This window comes from Enhydra lutris, unplaced genomic scaffold (genome assembly GCF_002288905.1).
Source record: "Enhydra lutris kenyoni isolate GAN:26980312 unplaced genomic scaffold, ASM228890v2 scaffoldscaffold12, whole genome shotgun sequence".
In the NCBI taxonomy this organism is placed as follows: Eukaryota; Metazoa; Chordata; class Mammalia; order Carnivora; family Mustelidae; genus Enhydra; species Enhydra lutris.
Window position 1 is genome coordinate 80,772,075 of NW_019154096.1, and position 26,872 is coordinate 80,798,946.

The 26,872-nt window shown below is 59.9% G+C and overlaps 2 protein-coding genes across 4 annotated transcripts; one reads left to right on the top strand and one right to left on the bottom strand.

Moving 5' to 3' along the window:
• Positions 1 to 336: 336 nt before the first annotated feature.
• Positions 337 to 18,445, bottom strand: LOC111144779 (tubulin gamma complex associated protein 2). Its single transcript, XM_022499231.1, has 18 exons — positions 18,395 to 18,445; positions 15,808 to 15,990; positions 14,469 to 14,597; positions 13,532 to 13,705; positions 12,408 to 12,567; positions 10,106 to 10,313; positions 9,621 to 9,820; positions 9,072 to 9,261; positions 8,338 to 8,483; positions 6,658 to 6,838; positions 5,800 to 5,980; positions 4,786 to 4,958; positions 4,395 to 4,523; positions 4,004 to 4,124; positions 3,356 to 3,499; positions 2,721 to 2,849; positions 1,879 to 2,042; positions 337 to 741 (listed from the first exon to the last, which is right to left on the bottom strand). The coding sequence occupies exons 2-18, from the start codon at positions 15,955 to 15,957 to the stop codon at positions 606 to 608; spliced, it is 2,715 nt and encodes a 904-aa protein (XP_022354939.1). The 5' UTR covers positions 15,958 to 15,990; positions 18,395 to 18,445; the 3' UTR covers positions 337 to 605.
• A 56-nt stretch (positions 18,446 to 18,501) lies between these two features.
• On the top strand, positions 18,502 to 22,199 carry LOC111144891 (zinc finger protein 511). 3 transcript variants are annotated; one of them, XM_022499477.1, is made up of 6 exons: positions 18,502 to 18,693; positions 18,971 to 19,044; positions 19,313 to 19,514; positions 19,681 to 19,805; positions 20,840 to 20,989; positions 21,808 to 22,199. In XM_022499477.1, exons 1-6 carry the CDS (start codon positions 18,541 to 18,543, stop codon positions 21,884 to 21,886), a joined length of 783 nt encoding a protein of 260 aa, XP_022355185.1. In that variant the 5' UTR covers positions 18,502 to 18,540; the 3' UTR covers positions 21,887 to 22,199. The 3 variants fall into 3 exon arrangements, with proteins under 3 accessions (XP_022355185.1, XP_022355183.1, XP_022355184.1); XM_022499475.1 differs by lacking the exon at positions 21,808 to 22,199 and having other exon boundaries at positions 19,681 to 20,907; XM_022499476.1 differs by lacking the exon at positions 21,808 to 22,199 and having other exon boundaries at positions 19,004 to 19,044; positions 19,681 to 20,907.
• The last annotated feature ends 4,673 nt before the right edge of the window (positions 22,200 to 26,872 follow it).

A 26,872-nucleotide genomic window follows, 5' to 3' on the forward strand; every position in this document is an offset into this window, starting at 1 on the left:
AGGTGCTCAGAGCTGAACTGGGACAGTGACACGTGACCTCTGGCAGGTGGGCAGCACGGCAGGAGTACTGCAGAGCACTGTGGTGGGGGTCCCAGCCGTGGGGCAGGCCGGGGTCAGGTTCCCCAGCCCCGCCGCAGGTGTCCTCGGGACTCACCCAGCCTCCGGCAGGCCCTGTGACAGCGAGAGGACCATGCTGCCCCCTAGTGCCAGGAGCCCATCCTAGCATGACCGTGGATTTCTGGGGGTCCGGGCCAGTGTACCAGACCACGTGTGGGCACCTGGACCCTGTCCCCTGCATGGCACCTTGGTAATTATCTTCATGTTGCGCAAACACCGTATGTTTTCACTTTGTCTTTATTTGAGAAGAAAAACATTTTAAAAAGTGGCCCTGCTCAACTGAAGACCGCTCACAGAGGGGCACAGCTGTGGAGACCCCCGCCCCCACGCAGGTCTGGGCGGCTGCGGCAGAGCAGAACCCAGGACCCTGGGACCTGAGGCCAGCACGGCAGGGACAACATTCAAACTTTATGTTTAAACAGAGACAGGTGGTTTGGCGATATTCAAGTAAAAGCTTCCAAACTCATTTCTTCACGGCACCGGTGGCCTCACTGTGCGGGGACAGCGACCCTGGGCACTGATGCGGGGGGGCCCCGTGGGACGGGCACCTGGGAGGCTGCCTTCTGGCTCCTCTCTGCAGACAGACGCTCGAGGCGCTCCGTGTAGAAGCCATTGAAGTCCAGTCTGCAGGAGAGAGGCTGGGCTGCCCTGCAGTGCCATGCCAGGCAGCCCATCCCCCCCACAGGCAAAGGGTCGGCTCTGCACCAGGTGCGAGGGACACCCACCCACACAGCCTTCCCGGAGCAAGCAGTCCGGACGTCTGAACGTAAACACCCACGCAACACGAGAACTGCACCACAGAAACCCCTCGTTAGGAGTTCAGGCAGAAGCGCTTCCAGCAGAGTACCTGTCCCACACCCCCGGCCCGGGATGTTGGGGCTGGCCTTGCCTGGCACAGGGGCCTGAGGGGGCCTCAGGCTGTGGGCACCTCCCAGGCCCTGTACTTAGGACATCAGACGCCTGACAGCTTCCCAGGCAGACAACCCCCAACCCCCTGGGAATCCGAGTGGGGCCTCTGCAGAGAGGGGCGTCCAGGTCACTGCCAGGCTCCACCGGCCATGGGAACCTGCTGGCCCCAGAACCACAGACTGGCTGACCAGCTTGCTGGCTCCCTGCACCTGTCCTCACCGTTCCTACACTGTCCTCCCCAACGGGCCCCTCCCAGAGTCAACAGGAATGCTCCGTGACAGCTCCTGAGAGCGGCGACAAGACCCACCCAGGCCCAAGAGCCCAAACCTGCAGGCTTTAATAAGCACTGCCATGACCCCCACTGTTTGCCCCCAGCGACGTCCTGGCCCGAGCGGCACCGCTGGCCCTGTCCTCGCCCACCTCCGGGCTGCTCTTCTGAAAACGGGGTGATGCCGCTGCCATGCACGGCCCAGGGCTGGGAGCTGGGGGGGCCCTGCCAGCATCCTGGGTCCCGACTCAGGGGGCCAAGTGTTGGGCGAGGCCGACCCAGCCCAGCACACAGACAGGGACCGGTGCTGGGGCACCGACGGGGCGGCCTGGCGCACGCTGGTGCGCTCACTCACGCCTGAACACTAACCGCGGCGCACAGGCCTCTCACCGCAGGCGACCAGCGGTGGCACCTGAGGTGAAGGGCGAAGCCGCGCCCAAGCAGACCCCGCCTCAGTCACTCCTTCCCGAGGGGGCCTGAGGCAACGGTGGGGGAGCACATGCAGCGTGGGGGGAGGCTGGGACCCCCGACCCGACGGCACAGGACGGTGCCACGGCGGCGCACAGGAAGCCGCCCGCACCCACCTGGAGATGACGCTGGCCATGCTGTGCTCACAGTCACTGGTGCTGTAGAGGCTCAGGCGGGCCAGAAGGTCAAGCAGATGCGCTGAGAAGTTCTTGTCAAACTTGTTGATGGTGGCCTCGAAGCTGGAGGTCAGCTGGGGGGCATCCACGTGCTCAGCCACGTGCTGGAAGGCGCAGTCGGACACCATGAGCCCCAGCCCCATCCTGGCCTCTCTCCACCAGCTTGGTTTCCCTCCCCCTCCTTCTTAAAAAAAAAAAAAAGAAAATAGGAGGGAATTGCGCAAGTTTTCATGTGATAAAAGTTAAGGCGACATAAAACTTCCTGAGGCCGTGGGACACAGAGACTCACTCCGTTCGGGCAGCGGGTGCCCTGCCCTGCTCCCACCACATGGAAACAGCAAGTCCGCGCCCCTCATGGGTTCTTTACACGGCTCGGATTGTTAAGCGGCCGCAGCACTGTCTCCTGGCTCCCTCTCGGCACAAGGGTGTGGGCCGGGAGCACAGGGCTGGACGCCCTCCGGAGCTGCGGCTGGCGCTGCGGGGCCGCATCCCCAGCATCCCCTCCGAGGAGGCGGACACACCCGGCCCTTCTAGTTAAGGCTGGGCTCTAACTGTACCGCCGGCAGGGCCCTGTGTGGCAGGCCCTCCGCGGGCACCCCAAGCCCTGCTCCGGGGAACTGTGGCGTCGCCTTCACGCACAGCCGAGCTGAGGTTTGGACAAGTCTGGAGAGGAGATCCTCTAGCTCAGTTTCGGAACCTAATTGGGATGAGCCTTTTTTAACGAAAAGGAAAACAGAGTGCAGGCCAGCAGCGGGCCTGCGGAGGAGCCGCACGCTGCACACCTTCCTAGCAAGCTCCTTCTGGGCACGCTCCTCAGCCCGCTCGGCCTCCGTGGGCGGCCCCAGCATCGTGCCGTGCTCCAGCATCAGCCGGCCCAGCTCGCCGTCCAACTTCATGCTCTGCGTAAATCTCTTGGGGTCAGGAAGAAACGCGGCAGTGAGCTTCCAGGAACCCGGCCCCAGTAAAGGACGTGCCACCGCACAGCTGAGGCCCCGTCTGCAGACTCGGAGCAGCACACACGGGGCAGCAGACGTGGACTCGGGGCCGCGGTGTGCCACAAGGGTGGGCTTCCAAGGGTGCCCGTCCGGGAGCTTGCCGACAGGCTTCTGAGGACAGTGAGCCCCACACAGATCGGGTTCCCAGGCTCCTGGCCCCAGAGGTCGGCTACCATGTCACACGCCCTCCAGCTAGACTCCCCAGCTCTAGAGCCCTGGTGAGCCTCGAGTCACCCCCTCTGCCTCCCAACACTTACTCTCTGTGCCAGCATTCTGAGGCAAATACCCGTAACTGAGTCGTCCCTGCAACTGCACAAAAAGACACCGGGTGCCCAGCACAGGGCCGAGGTCGGAGCCGCGGCAGCTGCTGGCCCCGGCCCCCGGCGGTGGAGCAGGCTCGGGGACACAGGCGCGTGGCGCACCTGCACGCAGTTGGTGAACATGACGCACACGGACATGAGTCTGGAGAAGACTTTGAGCAGCTCGGGGTTGGTCAGCATGCAGTCCTTCAGACAGTTGTCCAGGAAGCTCGTGTGGTGGCCCAGGACGTCGTCGATGTTGGACGCCTGTGCGGAGAGAGGGCACCCGCCTTGGCTCGCAGCAGGACTGTGCGAGGAGACAGGCCTACACGGGCCAGGCCGAGGCTCTGCACGCTTCTGTGTTGTGTCCTTTCCTTACGTGACCCAATGGCTTTGGGTGCTCAACATGCTGGCGGAAGTCCAGGGTTTGGGTTCTTAAGCACAGAAAGAAGGAAACGCTGCTGCTGTCCCTTCACACTTCTGGGACATGCTGACAGGCCTGGAGTGTGCAGGGGGGCACAGAGCCACCCCAGCCCCTAGGCTCCCTGCCCCCCGACACTCGCGGCTGGGCTCATACACACGCAGGCCATGTTCCTAAGGAAATGCCTTGTGTGTGCGCGGAGGGCTTTGCTCTCTCGTCATCGCCAGCCCGGGGCAGGCGCAGCGCTCACCCCTCAACGTCCGACCCTCTGTCCCTCCAAGAACCTACTTGGTGCGACCTGGTCGGTGCAGAGCCTGTACAGTGTTAGGGCGTGTTAAGCTCAGACTCACGGATTTCAGGTTTTTCTCCAGGATGTGCCAGGTGGGCTCCATCACCTCAAACATCATGTAGTACTGAATATTCTGAACGAAGTTGAGCATCCGCTGCCGCAGGGTGAAGGCGCCCGCAAACCTGCGTGAGCACAAGGGTGGTTCCTGCTGCAGCCACCGCGCGCCCCCCGCTCCGTGGTTGGGGCCCCTCCTCTGAGCGCCCACACACAGGCACACACGGCACCTGCTGTCACCAGCCGGTGACCGACAACAGAGGGACAGAGCCAGCGTCCGCTGTGGGGGCCACGGCCCTGCGCCACAGTGTGAAACCTGTCCCGGATCAAGGGACAAGGGGGTGACAAGCCGCCTTTCGAGAGCTGTGGGCAAGGCGTGCGGTGGCCGAGGGACGCACCACTTTGCGGCGTGAGGCGGGTACTGCTTGGTGGCCTTGTTGCTGACCCAGACGCCGCAGAGCCGCCGCTCCACATGCTTGCAGTAGAACATGTGCCGGAAAAGCATCTGGTAGCGCGTCAGTGCCTTCCTGCAAGACGAGGGGCACAGGATGCTGAGCGACACCAGGCGGGCGCCGCTGGCCTTGACCATCGTGATGCTCACGGCACACGGTGGCCGAGGCTCTGACACCACCGATGCCGTCCTGTACCCCAGGAGCCGGGCGGCCCACCCTGCGCAGGAGTGACAGTGCACAGCCGCTCCGAGCGGTCTGCTGAGCAGACACAACCTGCCATCCCTGCAAGCCTGGAAGCATGTCCACGGAAGCCAGCGCCGGAAGGACCAACGCTCACCTATTGATAATCAGCGACAGGGGCCACTTGACGACATAGTCGAAGGAGAAGGCCTCTAGACCGCTCAGCGTGAGCTCAGTGGGGTCGGCATGGACCATCGCCTTCTCCTGCTTGGTCTCGATGGCCAGAACCCGCAGCAGCTGAGTGATGAGGTCGTGAGGCATCAGATCGATCTTGAGAAAGAAAGAAAAAAGCGTCGCCACCCACCTGGGTCAAGCCTCTGCCTTGGGTTCAGGTCATGATCCCAGAGTCCTGGGATCGAGCCCTCCATCGGGCTCTCTGCTCGGCAGGGAGCCTGCGTCCCCCCCGCCCCCACCTGCTTCTATGCCTGCTTGTGGTCTCTGTCAGATAAATAAAATCTCGTAAGAAAAAAGCACTGCGTCCCGACCGTGGCCCCGGCCCGGCTGCCACATGAGCTGGAGAAGCAGGTCCAGGACCGACCCAGCTTCCTCTGGCACGGACCCAGCATCCGGAAGGCCAGCTTACGAAACGAGTGTCTGCCAGTAAGGCCTCAGCCGCTTCCACCAAGCCAAAAAGGAGAAGTGCGGAGACGGCCCGTAAGGTACCCACGGGCGTACACAAGGAACTACGCAGCGAGTCATGGCTGACTGTGAACATGCTGGTTCAGCCGAAAACCCACGGGGTCTGCTGACCTCCCTAACCCCGGTGGCCAACAGCCGACAGCTGCCTGGAGGGCTCGCAGACGGGTGACGGGCATGCGTGTCGTGCGCCGCAGCACGGGGTGTGCCTCACGGTAACGCAAGCTACGGAGGAGGAGATGTTAGTGAAAAGGAAACGCGTTCACGTCACTGTACTGTCCCGATGAAGAAAGCCGCCTGCTCGGTGCACCCCGTGCTGCCCAAGGGTGAGCTGCGGTAGCACCGGCAGGAGTCCGGTCCCCCCGGCCTTCACCTCAGCCGTCCTGCTCAGGCGGCCGCTCCACCTCTCTGGACACAGGAACACGGGTCTGAGGGTGCTGCCCTGGCCCCAGCACCGGCCCCGCCCCCGGCCCACCTTGAGATCATCCTTGAAGGGGTCCGTGTTGGCCGTGCTCATGCGCAGGGCCAGCTCCAGGAGCGCCTCCAGACGGGTGGGCGTGATGTCGTCCACTGGCTTCTTCAGCTCGTCCTCGGTGAGGTCCATGAAGTGCACAAAGAAGTCCCCCTGGTCCATCAGGAAGTAGCGCTTGATGGACCTGAAGAGCAGGTGGGGCCCAGAGGTCACGCAGAGCGGCCCAGACTCAGGAAAACCCACAGGCGGCCGACAAGGAAGAGCTGTGTGCAGACACACGGCTCCCACCACCACCCGCGGTTTGGACGACGTGGTGGGCACGGCTGGGTGTGGGCCGTACGGCCCAGGGAGGGTGAGCCGAGCCCCGCAGCACTCCCCATGGAGAAGTACACAGACTGTACTAACTGGCCCAACCCTGCTCAGCTTCCTGCATCAGACAAGATCAGGTGCGTTCAGGGGGCTAAGGCCATAGACCAGAGACGTACATTAGAAAGGGGAGACCGGCGGTCAGCTTCTGAAGAGCAGGAATGAACAGCTCTTAGGCATGGGGGAAGGACCTCTGTGTCCAACTACGGCAAGAAACACTGCCCAGAAGGGGCTGGTGGCCCTGCACGGGGGCAAGGCTGGCAAGCCGGACCACCTCTGACTAGGTAACGCTGGCAGACACGGCCCCACTGAGCCTCTTGGGAAGCAGGAACAAGGCGGCAGGGTCACAAATGTGCAAGGTTCTTAGGCTGGAGACGACCTGGCAGCGTGCTCGTGTTTCTAGTGACAAAACGGGGATGCTAACAGGGTCTGGCCTCAGTCAGACACCGGGAGGGCTCCACGAGCTGAGTGAGAAGGCAGAAGGCAGCAGCTGACCTCAGGTGCGCCACGAGCTCCTTCTCCTCCATCAGGAAGGCCAGCAGGACCTTGCTGGCGTAGTTAAAAGCCTTCTCGATTTGCTCAACATATGCTCGCTCCTTCAAAGTGTAGATGATCTCCTTGGCCACTGGGCAGGTGACATCGTGGCCACACTCTCTGACTACATTCAGGTATTTTCCTGAAAAGACCAGAAGAAAACAGGTAAAAAATGTCACTATATACAGACACTAAACCACAGGCCTGAACCTCAGATACTGTGACCCCAATACTAGCTGGGGCCTGGAAACATGGTCCTAGAGCCCTTTACACAAGGCAGGGAAACACAACTGATGTCCACAAAGGACAGAAGCGCTAAGTGCTGTAACGGGCCGGGCTCTCTCTTAGCCAGGGTTTTCTGACCAAGAGCACAGAAATAATTCCGAGAAGCTTTCGGAGAGAGAGATTTTCAGTCGTCTTCCAACCGCATCCTTGACCACCGAGTCCCTGGCTTAAGCCTGTCTAGTACCTCAGCCCTTCTGTGCTTCTAACTCCGGTTCCCAGCCCACGTGATGGCGACTGGAACACCACTGGGCCACTGAGGCCCATGTCCTTCACCGCTTTTCCTGTGGTGGTGTATGAGAGTGACCCACAAGGACACGGACCCTTGGCCTCTGTCCCCGCCACTGGCACCGAGCTCCGACAACCCTTGCGACCTCGAGACCCAGGAGGCCCTTCCGAGCAGCTGAGTTTGTCCCCGCGAGGTGACTCCGGGCGGCCCCTGGACGGCTCGGGATGGGGGCTGCGTGCCAGGGACCCAACCCTGTGACCAGAGGCTGGAGGTCTGGTCCCGCCCCCTGGTGCCCGGGAGGGGGAGGGGCCGGAGGCAGAATAAGTCACCAACGGCCAAAGATCCCCTCACTCGCGCCTGCGTCGCGGAACCTCCCTAAGGCCCTACATGGAGCAGCGAGGTGCGTGTCCGGGTGCTGAACACATCTGCACGCGGGCGGCGCCCTCGGTGCCAGGCGCGTAGGAGCTCCCGTGCTCGGCACCCACCCAGACCTCGACCCGAGGACCTCTTCACGCGGCTGCTCGCTCGCGTCCTTGCTAACAACGTGGTGATCTAGAAAACACGGTGTCTCCCTGAGTTCCGTGAGCCGCACTAGCAAATGGCCAACCCTGCACCGGGGCGTCAGGGGAACCTCCAACGCGCAGCCGCATCAGATGGCCGTGCAGGTGGCCTAGGGCCCCGCACTGTAGACGCGGGGGCCGCCTTGAGAGCCTGAGCTCTGAGGCCGAGGAGCCCACACCCACCAACCCTGGGTGGTCCGTGCCGGGACTGGGTGAATTCACGGGACACCCAGCGGGTGTCCCCAGGCAGCAGCAGAGCTGCACGTTGGTGTGGAAAAGCCGCATGTCTGGGGCCGGCTGGGAGCAGGAAAGAAATTTTCCTGTCAATGGCTTCTAGAAACAAGGTAGTGGAGAAAAGTCATCTGTGAGACAACCTCCCAGGGCCAGAGAACAAAACAATGGCACCCAGAGCCACAGGAGTTGGACAGGACAACGACGAGGCGCAGGAAGGCCCTGCGGAGGCTGTTCCAGCCCTGTGCACAGCGGGGCACCTGCCCTGCAGCAGGAGACGCAATGACAGAGCCACAGGACAGAGGGCAAGTGTGCACTGGGCTGGGGCACGGGGCTCACCTGTGCTGAGCACCTTGCCGGCCATCTTCTGCAGGAAGGAGGGGATCTGCCGCTGCACCACGGTGTACCTCTGGTCCCAGTACTTGTCGTTATAGTCCTCCTGGATCTTCTCCTTCCGCAGCTCGTGCTCCTCCACCATGAACTCGCTGGCGAGCACAGGACGCTCTCAGACGGCAAGCCGAGCTCGACAGCCCAGCAGGCTCGGGAGGTCCCACGCCCATGAGCAGTGTCACCCGTCAGTGCCCAGCTGTGCGCCCGCTCTGAGGCTCTGAGGAATTCAGGGCCCCGGGTCGCAGGCTGACCTCTCTGTGGTCCCAGCCGTCAGGAAACGCAGCACTTCCCTCCCGTGCGAAACCAGGCAAGGAGCCGGTCCCAACGGCAGGGGTGCAACCCCTTCGTGCCTGTTTCAGACATTACTCAGCGGGGCACGGTTTTAAAACACGTTCCCTGTCAGGCCCTCCCCTCAGACTGTTACTGGAACCAGCAGCAGAAAAACACTGCTTCTAGCCCTGACTTTCAAAGTGCTTGAGCAGTACTCAACGCGACAGAGCTGTCCACGAGCCGCCTGGCTCCGTGAATGTACTGAAACCCCCAGGCTGGGAAGGAGCCCTCGCCAGCCGGGACGGAAGCCCACGGCGAGGCCAGGAGCGCCCCTCGGCGTGCTGAAGCCTCTCTGGGCTGCGTGGCTGCACGCGGCTGTCGTACCCGACTCCCTCAGGCTCCGCGAGTCCTACCTGTATGGGTCATCGATTATCCCTCTATAGATCCACTTTTCCAGAATCTCAAAGTACGGCACACTGGCGGCCTTGGTGAGGTAGAGGCACAGCTCCTGCGCCTGGCTGTCGCCCGTGTAGTTGAAGCTCCGGTCGTGGAGAAGGCTCAGGGTGGACCCCCCGACACACTCGCCTTTATCCACCGAGGTGGCTGCCAGGAGGGAGGCGGCAGTCAGCTGAGAAGGGGTGCCCGTGCTGCCCCAGCTAGGTGACGACAGACCAGGACCTCCTTCTAGGGGCAGATGATCCTTCTGGGGGAGACACTCAAACCGTAAGCTCGAAATCACTGATGAGCTTTTATCAGTAAGCGCTTCCAGAGTTTTCCTGCCACAAACTAAAACAGGAAGCAGTAGAGGCTTTGGCCTCACACCCTGGTGTCCTTGGTGAAGAACGGACGCCTCGAGCCTGGCCTGGGAGTTTCACCCGCACACACCACGGAAGGTGCCTGCCCGCTGCCCCAAGTCCCTCGCAGGGCCTGGCTGGTGTGGCGAGGTGGGGGCAGGCACGTACCCAGGGAGGCCAGGATGTCGACGGTGCGCATGGCTGGCTGGATGTAGAACCAGAGCTTCTGGAGGGACAGGAGGCCCTGCCTCTGCAGCTGCTCCAGCTGTGTGACCAGGATCAGGTACTCCTTCACGAGGGTTCTCATGGCGGCCGCCAAGGCGTGGTTCACCTGTCCGTACTCGAAGGAAGACTTTTCTTCAATGAACCTAGGAGGGAAAAGAGCACCCGGGACCCATGAGCAGGGGAGGCTACATGTTCTAATCAGAGGTCAGACGTTCTGAGCCCCCTCCCCTCTCAAGCATGTAGACACCAGCCCCTGCACTCGTCCCCAGGCCCTTCGGAACCGTGCCAGGTACGAGACCAGTCGCAACAAGACAAGGACGCTTTCTAGAAGAGGATTCAAATGACCTCACGAACACAAAGGGTGCGCTACAGGGTGAAGAGTGCCCGGGAAGGCCTGCGTCCAGCCTCAAGGCCTGTCGGGCGCCTACCTGGTCACTGTGGAGTAACTGGCAGCCACAGGGAGGATCCTGTTCACCAGCTCCCTGATGGACAAGTCGAGGTTGGGGTCCACGAGGAAGGTGCGGCTCTGCCTCCCGGTGAGGGGCTGGGCGGTGATGTACCTGCCGTCCACACCCACCAGCACATACAGCAGGTCCTCCACCACGGCCGACTCCTGGGAGGCCAGGGGCAGCGTGCCTGTGGGCCGCAGACACCAGCTGGGCCACGGCCTCACTTCCAGGGCCCCTCACTCCCACTGGCCTTTCTCCTGACCCCATCTACTCAGGTACCTTCTGCTGATTTCCCTGTGATTCCCTCAAACATTCATGACCACGAGAATCCGGCTGTTCACTGGGATCTGACTCATCCCAGGGAGGCACAAAGGCCGGGATTCGGAAAGCACCAGGAGCACAGGACAGGTGGGGCCTGGGCAATGTGCCACAGCCCTAAAGCACCAGGAAGATAAAACCCTCCGGACACAAGTAAGAGCTCGACATTTAAGAGGATAAAGTTAAGGATTTAAGAAGCACTTCTGGCGGAAGCCGTTCTCACAGCACTTACTACAACTTAACAGGTCTGGGTTGCCATGGGATAAGACTGTCTTTGAAGGCTTTAAAGCGGTGACAATTTCCAGCACGTGTGTGCCATATGAGGAGGCTTCCTTACCACCATCTAACCGAGGACAGTCCTGTGCCATCAACCAAGGCCGCCGGCCAAAGGCCTCCTGGCCCCAGCAGCTCCCTGCCCCTCTCGGTTCACAGCCCCAGGACAACCCTCGCCATCCTCCCGAGCACCTACTGGGACAGACCGCCACGCGTGGGGAGCCAGAGGTGGCAGTGACAGAAGGGTGTCTCTGCGCCCTTGCCTGAAGCCCAGCCTTGCACAGCTGGCCCAGGGGGTGGCCCCGTCAGCCCCACGGCATCCCAGAACCCAGGCTTGGTGGCTCCGGACGGCACAGCCCCACACGTCACTTCACAAAAGCTCAGCTGGCGTCACACACCCGCATGCCAGCCTGCTGACGGCAGGACACAGGCTCTGAACCCAGCAGCCACCTGTCCGTGCGTGGCATGGGTCGCGTGAACTTCAAGCTCCGTTTCCTCTTCCCGACGCCGCGGCTGTCAGGACGAGCTCACTCACGGCTCCGACTGAAGCGGTGAGGTGCAGCTTCCTGTTCCTCAAGCGCGGGGGTGCCGTCTAGGAATTGCCACCAAGCCCCACCACCACTCACTTGAAATCTGAGCATCGCCCCAGTTAGAGCCCCAGTGGACGCTCTCAGTGGGGGGTGAGGGGTACAGCACCAGGTCAGCTGGCCTTGAGGTAGGGCCCCTGGCCTTGGGGACAGACGCCACCATGCCCCTCCAGCACCCTACCCGCACACGGAAAAGGACCAGGTCACAGGCCGAGGAAAGGAACAGCCACGGGCGGCACAGCTGGCCTGGAGGCTGAGCTCTGAAGGGACACGGGAGCGAGCCAGGGTGAGGGACACTGCACGGTGAGGCGTGGCCAGGAGGCCTGTCCGCCAGCGCTGGGGGAGTCACCAGACAGGCCACGCGGGACACAGGCCGGAGGCTCAAAGCCGCCAGCTCTGCGATGACGGCAGCAGGGCTGGGTGCGAGGACCCACGCGGCGGCTACCTGGGCCAAGTGAGAGGGAAACAGACGTCCACTGCTCAGCCACACCAGCTGCACCGCATCGCCCAGGAGCTACATCCAGCAGACAGCCCCGCACTAGGCAGGGCAGATCCAGACCTTCCTTTACCACAGGGAGCTCTGGGGAGGTGCTGAGCCCCAAGCCAGTGAGAGCAGAAGGACCGCGTCTGGGCAAGAGCAGCAGAGGGAGGTGGGGGACCTGGGACCAGGTCGGTGCAGCGGGGGAAGCAAGCACAGGTGCCGCCCCCAGCTCCGGGACCCGGTGAACTGTGACACCAGTCACCATGGGAAAAGTGGAGACATTAGAGGGAAGGTCAGGAGCCCCACTGCAGGCACACACGACAGACAGATGCCCACGGGAGACCAAAGTTCAGGGAGACGTCCTGAGGGTACAGATCTGGGATCGCAATGGAGGCAATAAACAAACGAGGTCACCCTGCAAAGGGGAAGTAGCAAGGAAGACCTGAGAGCAAGCCCCAAGGACGCACCTGGCAGGGAGGGTGGGGGGAGGGTGGGGAGAGAAAGGGACACGCCGAGGCAGTGAGGACCTAAGAGCCTAGCGCTACCAAGGACGAGAACTCAGGAAGGTCGGCGCGCCACGCTGCTCAAGGGCGCCCGGATACTGGAAACGCGCATCACATACCTATAGGCACAGCCGCGTCTGTGCTTACGCCTGAGCCAGTCAGGAAATCCCCCACCAGTGTGGGTCTCTCGTACACCCACGGTGGAAAGACCGGGAGGCGCTGGCCCGAATTTTTTTTGTTCTGCTTATCTCGAAGCAGCTTTCTTGTAAGTTCCAGAGACTGGTGAGGGTATTTTCAAAAAGAAAAAGAAACAGACTTTCAGTACCAACACTTAAAACAGACATCGAGGGCATGGGAGAAGTCAGTCACTCAGCACGTGAAGGTTCCGTACAGATGTGAAGAAAGGAGTATCTCCAGGCCCATCACGGCGCCAGGCGCTGGCTGTACGACAGGGACCCCACCCCTCCTCAGGCTCTCGGTCTGCAGGACCCCCAGGGACACCAGGAGCACCAGAACAGGCCGCACCCTTCCTGGGCACACCTACACATAGATTCAATGGCTTTTTCCTGGTGGCACAAAGTCTAGACATGACCTGATGGGTGGAGACAAGGCTCCAGGGACAGCCAAGTGGAGAAGGGGGCCCCCACCTAGGCCCCTTAGGGCCAGGGGGAGAGGCCAGCACCTGCAGCACATGCCCAGAGCAGTGGCCCTCCTGTGCGACAGGCCACCGGGGGCTGACCAGGGCAGTTCCAGGGACCCAGCTTTCAGAAGTTCCAGGTCAAGGGTGGCCAGAGAGGGTGGGTGCAAGCCATCTGCTCATCTGTCATACAGGGTAGCAGAGTGAGGACACCCGCGGTGCTGATGTAAGACAGTCCCAACCAGCACTGGCCGTCGTGCCTGTCGGAGCCACTGAACTGGACAAGCAGAGACCCTGCCCAGACCCTCAGTTCGTACAGCCAGGTGCTGGGGCAGGACATGAAATGCAGAGCAGGAGGAAGCAGCTTCTAAGCATGAGAGACAGAAAGCGGCGCAGAGAAAATGATCTACAAAGTACAATCTCAGAAAAACAAACTATCAAAAACTAACTGAGGGGAAGGAAAAATCACAATTAACGGAGGCTGAGAGCCACGCGAGGGTCCCCAGCAGGCAAGCCCGACAGCCTGGTGGGTCAGAACCTTCCTGCACCGTCGTCCAGTCCTGTGGTCCAGGGCTGTCCCCCGCAAGGGCGGCGGGGGCTGCGTACCTGCTGCGGCGTGGAGCCCGCGGCCACACTGCCAAGCCGCTTCCTCAGCTCCTCCAGCTCCTGTGCCGAGATCCTGGAGGCCGCGGCCGGGGCGCTGAAGCTGGCGGCGCCGCCCGCAGTACTGGCGGCGAGCTCCGCGCGCTCTTTCGCGTTCTGCTGTAAATACTGCAGCGTCTGGAAACACACGAGACGGTGCGTCGCACGGGCCAGCCCTGGCTCCTTCCTTCCCGACTCCACGTGGAGGGACGGCAGGACCCCCGCGAGCCCTGGAGCTGCAGTCCCGTCTCTCGGTGTCTGCTGCTGCGAGGTGCCACGGCTCCAACGCAGGAGAGGAGGAGCACCCCAAGGCCGCCCGAAAGCCACTCCCCAGATACCACGCCCAAGGGCACGGTCCTTTCGCTACACTCTGGCTACACTCTGCCCGTCTCCCAGGCTGCGGCGGGACCGCGTCCTTTTGCCCTTCCCCAGCGCGGGCGGTCAAATGGGCCTAGCCACACCCTGCACCCCTGAACAGGCCCTGGGCCTGCAGAGGAGAGGGCCGATCCCCTCCCTGGACGCTTGGGGGTGCAGCGGCTCTGCCAGCCTCGACACTAGTGCTTTTCTTAGTGCGGCGGGCAGCACACGTCCGATGCACAACACACGAAAACACATCTGACAAGATGAAAAATAAAGGCCCCCAGCCTGGGAGGTAAGGGCTGTACTACTTCTCAAGTTTATCGCCAGCCCGAGTCACGTCCCTTCTGAAGCTCCACAGACACGTTCCTACGTCACGTCGAGGAGCTACACGGGGGCAGAAATGTGCCGTCAGAGGCGTTGTGTCAACGGAGCAAATCTCGTGAGTGTCCATCGGAGCAATCCCACCCGACGAGCCCCGTCAGAAACCCGCGTCCCAGTCGCCTTGCCCGACACTCCCCACGCGAGCCCACACAGCCGTTACCTCTCTGTCTTCTGTGAGTTTTGATAACAGGTACACCAGCGGGTCAAGGTTCCTCGCGTTTTTAGATTTCAGTTCATCATACTTTTTTAGAAAATCTTCTGGAGTACGAGAAAATTCTGCTATTTTAACCTCAAAAGCATAAACATGAGAGATTCAGTGGCAATAGCAAACAACTTCTAAAAATCTTCCAGGGGGCGCCTGGGGGCTCAGTGGGTTGAGCCGCTGCCTTCGGCTCAGGTTGTGATCTCAGGGTCCTGGGATCGAGCCCCACATCAGGCTCTGCTCAGCGGGGAGCCTGCCTCCACCTATCTTCCTGCCTGCCTCTCTGCCTACTTGTGGTCTCTGTCAAATAAACAAGTGAGATCTTAAAAAAGAAATCTTCCAGAAAATTAACACAAAAACCGAAACAGTGCAACTAGGTAGGCTAAATGATCCCATACGTCTGAAGTAAGACTTACACCCAACACGCGGTTAGCCCTACACACTCCTCTGTAGCTCCCCTCCTGCTTCCTCAGCCTGAGATCAGGAAACAGCCACCTGGATTTTTTTACCATTTTATGCACTTGCTTCCTACGTTCAGCGCTCTTCCCTCCGGAGTTAGGCTCGGCTCTGGGTTATGTCTGCTCACTGATTTTCGGTGCTCCCTTTGTAATAAATCACGTTCACTTCTGTGTTCCCAAACACTGCCTGCTCAGTAAGTTTTCCTAACTCTCCTGCTGCCATTATTAACGTATTTAAATAACTGAAGCTTCACAGTGTGTTTCTAAAAATAAATTTAAAAATTCTCTTTACTAAAAATCCGTAATTTTGAATTATACATTGTTTGAATAAAGATAGAAAAATCTGCTTTAAAGGGATTTCAATACAGTTAATACCAGGAGCTTCCTCTTCTTTTCAAGTTTTTTATTTTTTTTAAGTAATTTCTACGCCCACCGTGGGACTCGAACTCATGACCCCGAGATCCAGCTGCTCCACAAACTGAGCCAGCCAGGCGCCACGAGGAGCTTCCTTTCCGTGCAGAGGAACAGGAGTCTCCTTCCTCATGGGACCCAGAACCTGGGTTCTGAGGTCAGGCTGACATCCCAGCACTCTCCCCGAGCCTCCATTTACTCATCTGTACAACAGGGTGGGTGACAAGAGCTTGTATGAGGAAGCATCAGAAGCACAGAGTTGAGCAGAGGACATGGTCCAAGAAAAGCCTCCACGAGTGCTGTCGGCCATCGACACTAGTGATGCTACAGCTGCTCTGTCAGGAAACTCGTGAACTCTGTGCACAGGCTACACCAGGACGGGGCCCAGCTTGCCCGGTGCCCAGCGCAGCACCAGGGACGGAACCCACCTTGGCACTGTGTGCAGATACAGTGGTTGTGACATAGGGTGTCCTGTTCTTCTGCAGCAGGTCGATATAGACCTCAGCCCCATCCCCTCCATGGACACGCAGCAGGCTGAGCAGCTCATTGACGTCGTGGTGAATCCGAAATTCACTCATAGTTTTGGCTCAGAAACATCACAACAGGTTCTCCTAAAAGTGAGAGGAAAGCTGTTTATAAAAACAAAACTGTGCTAACAGGCCTGGTGAGGACGAGGAGGCCCCAGTTCAACATCGAGCATCGAGCAGAGAAGACTGGGCACACACGCCACGCTTGCGAACTAAGCAGTGAGCACTGATTTGCAGCTCCACACTGAGAGACTGAGGCTCTAGTCTTGTGGCCCAGACGCTGAGAACCGGCCAGAGCCAGGCCGTCTCCAAATGTAAGAGCAGAAGAGTTCAGCACGAACACGCACACTTACGAATCAGGTCATGGTAACCACAGCCACCGACACGAGGCACAGCAGGGCATGGGTTGTGGAGTCCCAGCCGGTCTGAACCCTGCCTTGGCCAGCTCTGAGCTGTGGGGCCGCAGGCAAAGACCTTGGCCTCTCTGGGCTTCTGACAAGGGGTGACTATTACTCCTACCACAGAGCTGCTGTGCGCCAGGCTTCAACACAATCACCCTCATAGAGCACCAAAGAGCCCACACCCAGTAAGTTCCAGTGGCGTCGTCACCGGAGAAGCAGGAACACACGTGCTTTTATTACATAGGGCTGACCGCGTGGAAATGTTGTTCCTGGAGAACGGGCTGGATTTACAAAAGGAACCCTGGATCCGAGTTTGGGAACCGACAGCATCCCAAACCACTGGGTACCAATCACAGAGGACCTCCAACGTACGAGCAAGACAGCAAAGAGGACGTGGAACTTCCCCCCGAGGCCTCTCCGAATCTAAGGGCATCCGGTTCCATCCGAGCGCTACGAAGGTCCTCAGCAATGGGGGTTGTCCCACGCTGGCTGCACCGAAGACCCTTCGTCATGCCAGACGGCAAGCACACCGCGCTTCCCACCAAAAAGAAACACCTGTCCACCAGGTACACACAGGGGAGAGCCCTTCAGAAGAGTGACCGCCCGAGGGAACCATCTGCAGGAAACCTTGTGTTTGTGCTAAAAGTACAAGCACAGACACACCCTCGTCACAAAGATCATAAGGAAGCCAGGTCTCCGTGGGGATGTGGACGACTCCGGCACCAACGGTGGCTCTCGACGGCGGGCAGGACCTCCCAGGAAGACGTCGGAAAGTGTGTAAGGGACACTTCCGCTCGTCACAGCGACCAGAAGGGGGCTCTGGGTATTGGGTGGGCAGGAGGCCAGAGAGCCAGACCACCAAGAGAAGCATCCCACCGAAAACGTCAGCAGCGCCCACTGAGAACAGCTCAGGAGCATCTCCTCACCAGGCCCACTCCTGAGCTCCTCTGCTGGCCGCCAAACAGCCGTGGGGGAGGGGCGGAACCCCTCCCCACTGTGAGCCAGCGGCGGGGTGCAGGAGGGGCCGGGGGCTTCCCCGGGAGTGAGTGAGGCAGAGAGAAGTGGCAGCGGGTCTTTACTGAGGGCTCAAAGCCAACTGCACAAAGGGGCCTGCAAAGCGTTGTGCCATTCGTGAGAAAACGTCAAGACTCTCAATGCTTTTTCATGAGATGAGCAAACGGTCCGTCCAGAGCTCTTCCCGGCCGCGAAGGGACCGACGGGGCGCACAGGCACCAGCCTTTCCTTCCCGAACGAAGCGAGGTCACTGCACCCTCAGACTTACACCTCAGAGCTATGTGTTCATGTGTTGAAGACGCAGAACCCGTCTCCAGGCCCGCCGCGAGCACGTGTGCGCCCCACTCTACGCGGGACCATCTGGGTGGGCAGTGGGGTCGGCCTCAGAGCCGCCCGCCCGCCGCCCAGGGCCCTCAGCACTCTAAGTGGGGAACCGTCTCACAGCCGGACGGACGTCTCTCCAGCCAGGCAGAGGCTCCAAGGGGCCGCCCCCGCCTCTACGTGCCCCCGGCGGCACCGCGCACCGCGCACAGCCCCGCACGTCTCGGGCGCGGGCGGGACGCAGGACGCCAGAAAGGCAGGCGGACAGACCGGGCCTGGCCGGCCAAGCGAGGGCCACTGGGCCAAGGGGGCGGTGCGGCCTTCTTCCAACAAGAAACGCTACGAGGGAGCGCGGGCCGCCACGACCGCGCGGGCTCGGGTCCGGTGCGCGGCTCGGGAGCAGAACGACCCAGGGGCCGCCCCAGCCTTGCCCGCGGGAGGCGGACGCGCTGCGCGCAGGGAGGCTGGGAGGGGCAGTGCGGGCGTCCCCGGGCGGCGGTCCGCGGGTGCGGGTCCGATAAAGGAACCCCGAGGTCCCGCGTGCGGACGCTACGGTCGGCCGGACGGCGCGGCGGCCAGGGCGGCGCCAACGCGCGGGCATGCGGGTCTGACAGCGCGCGGTCCAGGGGCGAGCCGCAGGCAGCCGGCGCGGGGAGGCGCTGCGCATGCCGGGCGGGCGCGCAGGGAACGAGGGCCGCGCCCGCCCCGCCGCCCCCCAAGGTTCAGGCGCCGCCACCCCCGGCGGGACTCACCGCGGGTACAGCGCGTCCCGACCCAGGCCGCCGAAGCCCCGCGGCCCGCGCCGGCAGCGGAAATGGCCCCACGTCACTTCCGGCCCCGCCCCGCCCGGCTCGCGGACGGTGGCCGGCAGCATGCGCGGCCGCCGGCACGCGGAGTGATGCAGCTGCCACCCGCGCTGCACTCCCGTCTGTTGGGGGCACCCGGGGCGGCCGAGCCGCTGCCTGTGGAGCGGGACCCCGCGGCCGGGGCCCCGCCCTTCCACTTCGCGGCGCGGCGGGTGCGCTTCCCGCGGGACCACGAGTTCTTCGAGGTGTGTGAGCAAAGGAGAGAGAAGGCAGTTGTCGGCGGGGACGGGGCCTGCGGGAGGGGCGGGGGCCTGCGGGAGGGGCAGGGCCTGCGGGAGGGGCGGGGGCCTGCTGGGCGGGACCAACGGGCGGGGGCGGAGCCTGCAGTCGGGGCGGAGCTGGAGGGGCGGGACCAACGGGCGGGGGCGGAGCCTGAGGTCGGGGCGGGGCTTGCGGGGCGGGACCGATGGGGGTGCCGGTATCGCGGCGCCCGGCCCCGGCCACCACACGTGTGTCCAGCAGGACGGGGATGTGCAGCGACACCTCTACCTCCAGGACGTGCTCACGCAGGTGACAGGGTCGCCCGAGAGGCCCAGGTGAGCGGCTCTGAGCCCAGTACCGCCCCCCGCCCCGCCCCGCCCGGCCCTCCCGAGTGCCCTGCTACCCCGCCCTCTGCCCGACAGCCGTCCCCCGCCCTGTGGTCGGGCCTGGCCGCCTTCTAGCTGGTCTGCGAATACTAGGGTTTGGGATCGGGAAGGAAACCTCAAAGCTTTGTCAGGCTCCGTGGAGGGCGGGTGGGGCCCGGCAGCCGGAGGCCCTGTGCCAGGAGCAGAGGGGCCTTCCAACCGGGGCTTCCTTCGCCAGGGTGCCCGAGTTCACCTGCCAGGTGGCGGGGTGCTGCCAGGTGTTCGACTCGCTGGAGAACTACGAGCACCACTACCACACCCTGCACAGAAACGTCTGCTCCTTCTGCGGACGGGCCTTCCCGTCCGTCCACCTGCTGGACGTCCACATTCTGGAGTGGCACGACTCGCTCTTCCAGATCCTGTCGGAAAGGCAGGACATGGTGGGTGACGCGCCCGCGTCCCCTGGCCCGAGTGCCGGCATCTGGGGCAGGGGGGGCTGTTGCCGGGCCGTCTGCCTCGGTACCAGTGCCCTGGGGGTCAGGGGCGAGGCGAGGGGGCCCCGTGGGGACGGAGGTCAGGGCGGGGGTGACAGCCTCTGTGTTTCAGTACCAGTGCCTGGTGGAGGGCTGTGCGGAGAGGTTCAGGAGCGGCAGAGACAGAAAGGAGCACCTGGTGCGGCGGCACCTGTACCCGGCGGACTTCCGGTTCGATAAACCGAAGAGGAGCAGAGGGTGCGCGAGGCGGGGCGCGCGGCGGGCCCCGGAGTTGGACAAGCCTTGCGGGCGTGGAGACGCCGCGGGTGCGGGCGCTGGTGCGGCTGCGGGCGCGGCGCGCCGGCCAAGCCTCTGCCTCGCGTCCGGCGCAGCTGCGGATGCGGAGACGCTGACGTGGGGCTGTGGGTCTGGAGGGCTTCAGCCCGCCGGGGAAGGTTTTGCTGCCCTGCTGGGAGGGTCTGGGGTCTCCGCGGTGTCTGCTCCTGGCCGGTTCTCTGTGCTCCCGCTGCAGCTGTTCCTGCCCCTCCTCCCCTCCCGCGCACCAGCCCCAGCGCTGGTGCTGACGGCCCCTGGGAGTCTGTCCCAGGCTGCGAGGCCCCCTCACACCCACCCTGACTTTCTTTGTCTGGTGGGTGACTTGACCGCAAAGCGCTTTGCCCCTCCTGCTGGCGCGCGCACCCGGGGAATGGATCCGTGTTGCTTCGCTGCCTCTTTCTAGTGATGCTCTGAGTGGTGCTTCAGAGCCGCTGGGACGGGGTAGCTTGAGGTTTTCTCAGAGCAGTTTCTCTCCGCGGGACTTTGCTCTGTAAAGTAACGGGATTCTGAGAGGCAGGGCAACGTGGAGCAGGCCTCGGAGGTGCGGTAGCTCCCCTTTTGGAGGGATCATGTCAAGGAGAAAAGCCCCACAGTGCTGCATCCAGTAGGGTCAGGGAGGAGATGCTCTGTGCCCTGGAGTTAAGGTCAGTAGATTTCTCACGCGAGGGTGTGAGAGGACCTTCACTTGGAGGGCAGGCACCACGGGGCACCCCAGAGCTTCTGTTTCCAGAAGAGTAAGTGCAGCTGCCCCTGAGCTTATACACGTGGGAGCAGTTATATACGCGTTCGTTTCGGGCTCTGTCGCCATCCTCGTCTGTCTCAGCGGTCGGAGAATCACGCCACATCAGGATAGCTAGAAACTATTTCTGCGAGAAAAAGGAGCACTTTGGTGGGGAGGGGGCCCGTGAGGGAAGACAAGGCCACAGGGGCCGCCCCTCACGTCGCTGTCTCCACAGCCCAGCCATGCCCGGGGCCGCCATCCAGGAGTCGGCAGAAGCTCTGGGGGAGGGCGAGGAGCAGTCAGGAGGGGACGCCATGGATGTCTGCCCTGAGCATGCAGCCCCCCGCCCAGAACCTGTGGGCGAGCGGCGGACGTACGGCCACAGGTTAGTACCTGGCGTCTTTCCGCAGCAAGTTCCGCTTGTGTGTTCTATGACGATGGTGCTGGGCTTGACCTCGGGCAGTGTTCGCACTGAGAAGCGGACGCTGGGTCGGCGCGCTGCCTTCCACAGCAGCTGCGAGCCTGACGATGTGTTTCCTTGAACGTCTCGGTTTCTCGTGCTCGCTCTGGGTCAGGACCGGGAAGGCAGGGTGCTGCCTCCGCTTCGAACCGTGGCCTGACCTGGGACAGAACCAACACCGGCCGTAGTTGCTTAAGTTACGATCTACATGTTTGTTTTTCTCATAGTAATTATGCTCTTATTGGCTTAAACTTGATTCCAAGTCTCATTTTGGGAAAAACGTTAGAAGGGAAGAGATAGCCAACAAACGCAAACGGGCAGGAAGACGGGCTCGTGTCCGTCCACCGCCCTCCCGCAGCCACCCAGACTTCGGCCTGCAGGTGGGTCCTGGAGGCCCGTGGCGGTCAGGATTTCTTCCAGATGGTGGGTCTCGAGAAGCCTGGGCCTGAAAACTTGGCAGCAGGGGCCCTCTTGGCCAAGTGTCCCAGGCAAGCATCCCGCTGGCTGGGAGGGTCTCCCTCAGGAAGCAGGTCGTGCGGCTACAGCTGGCCGGAGCTGCCCTGGGGCCCAGGGTACAGGGCATCTAGGGAAAGGAGAGCCCACGTTCTGGGTGTCCCACAAGGGAAAGAGGAAGAGCCCCCAGAACAAGAAGAGCTTGTCCTCAACGATGCTGCTTTTACGAGTGGGGTGTTTTGTTGGCAAAAACCGTGATGTTTAGTACAAAGACTTCTTTTCCTTTTCAGAATACCTTCTACCATCTGTTTCGGTCAAGGTGCGTCACGAGGATTTAAAAACACCAAGAAAAGAAAGGAACACCAGTGACAACATGGACAGAGAGCCACAGGCCTCCCAGCAGACCCCGGGGGGGTGGTTGCCTTTGGCAGGATGCGGTGTCCGTGGTGCGGTTTCTCTCGCCTTCTGGTGCGGCCACCCTAGGACCTGGGCCTTTGCCACCCTCGATGCCAGTCCCTTGATGGACCAGTGTGTGACCGCAAAAGCAGTGACAGGCCCACCGTTTCCAGAAGTGGCCCCAACACGTGGTCTGGGGAATGAAATGGGGGCTACTGTCCTGCCTCCCTCTGCAGGACCAGGACGCTGTGCTTTGTAAACTCGTAAACCCTTGCCTCTGGCAGTCTCTGTTCGTCACCTGTGCATTGTTGGGCTGGGTAGAGGAGTGAGCAGCAGCTGCTCGCGGCTGATCTGTTCTCGGTGCTCCATTTCAGGAAGATTTACGAAGTGGCAGAACCCCGGGGGTGAGGGCAGCACGCGGCACTGAGTTGCTGATGGTCGTGGCTTGGCGAGAGGCTCCTGGGTCACCTATCCACCACATCAGTGATCCGACCCGATGGGTCTGGTGAGAACCAGAGACGGCTCGTGTGCCTCAGCGGGGACGCGTGGTGCCGCAGAGAGCAGTGCAGCCGGGGAGGTTTCTCCAAGGAAAGAGTGTGATGGCGCAGAGGAGGGAGTGTCGCGGCGAAGGAGGGGGCTTTGGCCGGAGCTCCAGTGCCTGGCTAGTTGTGCCCAGCGGCAACGGGGCAGAGCTGTCACGCGCTCTCACGGTGAGCCAAGGTCGCCACCGGAAAGCGGTGCCAGGAGAACCACACAGAAGCAGCGGCGTCCGTCGGGGCTCTCAGGGCCCGGCCGAGCGGGGGCCCGAGAGCGGGGTCTCTCCACGGCCCGTCCCCAACGTGCCTGCGCCTGGGGCACGTCTGGGCTGGCGGCTGGCCTGAGGGCTCCAGGTCAGCCAGCCGCAGGAGGGTGGGGCTCCTCCAGCCTGTCCTTTCCAGGCTCTGGGCTCGGCCAGAGGCACCTGGGGGCCATCTGTGGCTCTCCTGGCCTGGAGGCTGTGCCCCAGCTCCTGCTGAGCCACACCTGTCGCTCTCCGGAGTCTGGAGCAAAGGGACTGTCAGGGCTGGCATGTCACACCAGATGTTTCACACAGTAAAAGCTTTTGAGGTAGGTTACCAGGTGCTTATGGGAAAAGTCCAAAACCTAAAGCACAGGTCCTAGAACATCAGTAAGAGACCTAGTGTGCACTTCGTGGGTTGGGGGGTGGCGGGGTCCAGCCGTGGCTAGGGGCGATGTGGCAGGGCTGCCCCAGAGTCCCTTCTTTGGCTCTTGAAAAGCACAACATGGAGAAAAACGTGAACACACAAAACTCCCATTCTGTCTCTATCCACCTCCCCTCCAAGACCTTTCCTTCCCCAGCTCCTGCACGGCCGCATGCATGGCTCCGTCGTCTCTGGCCTTTTCCACCATGGCTCGTTCTGGTGAACGTCGTCGTCCACAGCATCGGCTCCTGTGAGACTGTTGTGTAGTCTTTGGGACCTGGCCGTCCTGGGTTCCAGTCCTCGCTTCAGTCCCACCCAGAAAGTTGCTCCTTCAGTCTGTCCTGGTTTTTCTTCTGAGAAATGGGGGGATGTCAGACTTCGGTGTGGAGTGTTTCTGCTGCCAAACCTGGGTGTGGTTTCCAGGTCCAGTGTCAAGGGAAAACTCGATCGGACCCGTCGATGACGAGCTTGTTGCAGGGTGCATGGCAGCCGGACGTCAGGACAGGCTGTCGGCAAGTGTTTGGGGATGCTGAGCCTGCATTAGTCTGTTTTTGGTGGGAAACGGGATTATTATGCTTAGTTTGCATGAAACCGTCAACACTTTGTTATTTGGGAGACTGGAGCCCATTGGGTGACCCCATTTGTCCCTAATCAGTGTGTGCAGTGCTCAGGCCCATAGGGAGCAGAGCAGAGCACTGGGCCTTGCTCTTGTCCTGGGGCACCATGTCCTCAGCTTTTGCCAAGTTCCTCGAAATCATACTAAGAACCTCATGAGTCAGCTCAGTGCCCCTTGGCTCACCTTTTCTTTCTTTTCTCTTTTTGTGCCTTATTTTGGATGGAGTGGGTTTCTATTCTCATTCTGACATTTGGGAAGTTAGACACTCGTTTTATTTCAGAAATTTTAATATGTGAGTACTGGGGATCTAAGGTTAATCAGTGTTGTTTCCCTTCCCCCAAACAGTACAAGGAGTGCGGAGTTCACCTCCACCGTCTGGTGTGGCGTATGTGAGGAAAGGCGCACACTGGCGTCTGGGTCCTCTCTGTCCCCACAGGAGTGTCCTGCCATGGCTCCGTCATTCACACCTACCTCTGCTGGGTGTTTCCTCTTGCCTCAGACCCCTGTTTGGTTGTCCTTTGCCTAATGACTCTCTTTAGAATTTCCTTTAGTGAAGGTCAGCAGTCATAAGTTCTCAATTCTCTTTGCCAGGCTAAGTTCTGTTCTTGTTCTGGAAGGATAGTTTGGTCAGGAATACAGCGCTCGGTTGGCCTGTTTTGCCCTAAGCAAGTGGGGTGGGTCGCGCTGGTCTCATGGCTGCTGTCGAGGGTTCCGAGGCCAGTCTTGTCCCCGTTCCTCAGAAGGGCTCAGTCTGGTCTCCGTCTTCGCTGTTCTGCGGCTCCCTGGACAGTGAGGGGCCTGCATCCGTGTGCTGCTGGCTCTTCCCTCCGTCGTGCGAGCCTGGGGTCTTACCGCCTCACACGCTGCCTCTCCCGCATTCTCTGTTCCTTCCCCTCCAGCTCCAGCCACGCATGCATCAGCCCTCCCCCTCCGTCATCAGTGCTTGTCACCAGCCCTTCCGTATTTTCCATTCCCGTGTGGTCTTTGCTTCATTCTGGATGATTCTTCAGACCTGCTTTCCAGTTCACAAAGTTTCATACCAGTTACATCAGATTTGCTGTTAAACTATTTTAGATTTTATTTTCAACAATTACCATCTTCGATTTTGTTAGTTCTTTGTTGTTTTTCTAATTTCTTGTATTTTCATAGCTTTTTGTCCATCACATTTTCTTTCTTTCTTTTTTTTTTTAAAGATTTTATTTATCTATTTGACAGAGAGAGACACAGCGAGAGAGGGAACACAAGCAGGGAGAGAGGGAGAGGGAGAAGCAGGCTCCCCGCTGAGCAGGGAGCCTGATGTGGGGCTCGATCCCAGGACCCTGGGATCATGATCTGGGCCGAAGGCAGACACTTAACCAACTGAGCCCCCAGTCACCCCTGTCCATCACATTTTCAATTCATTCTCTTATTTCTTAAACATATTAAACTAATTTTACATTATTGATTGGCAGCATCAATAGTATCTGTAACTATAGCGAAGATTCTGTGGGTGTGATTCTTTTGCCCATTTCTTCTGCTGACTCACTCATACTGCCTTGTTTCCTGGTGAACTTTGTGACTTTTGACTGTGAGTTTATATTTTTTCGATCTTTTCTTCTGGAATTTCTCTGACATGTCTGAATTCTTCCAGCAAAAATTAGTATCTGCTTCTGTCTTGTGACCAGGGGTGCTCCCAATCTTGGGTCACTTTAAGAAGAATCATTGCAGGGCGCCTGCATGGCTCAGTGGTTTAAGCCCCTGCCTTTGGCTCAGGTCATGATCTCAGGGTCCTGGGATCGAGCCCCACATTGGGCTCTCTGCTCAGCAGGGAGCCTGCTTCCTCCTCTCTCTCTCTGCCTGCCTCTCTGCCTGCCTGTGATCTCTCTCTGTCATGTAAATAAATAAATAAAATCTTTAAAAAAAAAAAGAGGAATCATTGGGTAGGGGTTCTCAGTCCAACCGACTTTTCCTACAAATGTTCTTTCTGTGTTGCCTTTACATGACCCTCAGCCAAAGCAGAACATGACAGTGAGAGGAACAGACCCCCGCATTTCACTCACAGCAAGAGAATTAGAAATAAAAATAATCCGAGGCCTTTTCTTAAACATTCAGTTGTCAGAAACCCTAAAGTTTGGTCACACTCTGTTGTCAGGGCCGTGTGGAAACAGACACTGCGTCCACTGTCAGGGCTGCCGAGTGTTGGAGCCCCGAGAAGAGGGTTTGGCGATATCTAACACAATTGCCTTTGCGTTCGCCCTTTGACCCAGCAAATATGTTTCTAAAGACAGATCCTAAACACACATTGGCAAGAATCCAAAAGCTCTACTTAAAAGGCATTTTTAAAAGATTTTATTTATTTATTTGACAGGCAGAGATCACAAGTAGGCAGAGAGGCAGGCAGAGAGAGAGAGAGAGGAGGAAGCAGGCTTCCTGCTAAGCAGAGAGCCCAATGCGGGGCTCGATCCCAGCACCCTGGGATCATGACCTGAGCTGAAGGCAGAAGCTTTAACCCACTGAGCCACCCAGGCGCCCCTATTCAGTAAAATTTTTAATGACTAAAGACTGAAACCAGCTCAAGTGTCCCAAATAGCATTGAGAACTGAGTTTTTTTGGCATGGTAAAATGAAGATACAGATTTAAGATCAACGAACTTAATAGACACCTTGTAGTCCTAAATTTGAATTAGAAGCATTGCTATATGCTCATTACATATACTTAACATGTTCCAATATGGGTATATTGTTAAATCAGTGTTTTTTACTGAAAAAACTGGATTCATTTTTAGAAGTCAAGGAAGTTATTAAAGGATGCTAAGGTCAGACTCAGGAGCCAGCTCAGCTAGGGGCCCCCTGTCCAGAGACACGGCGGCTTGCTCATCCGTGAGAATCACAACTGCAGCTGAATGAAACAGATCAAATATATTTAAGCCTTTGAGCTCATAGTGGTTTTTTTTTTTTTTTTAAGATTGATTTATTTTGGGGAGGGAGGGGGAGAAGCGGAGGGAGAGAGAGTCTTAAATAGATTCTGTGGGGAGTGCAGAACCCAAATGGGGCTCAGTCCTATGACCCTGAGATCATGACCCGAGCCGAAATCAAGAGTCAGATGCTTAGCTGACTGTGCCACCCAGGTACCCCTCAGAGTGATTCTTTATTTTTATTTTTT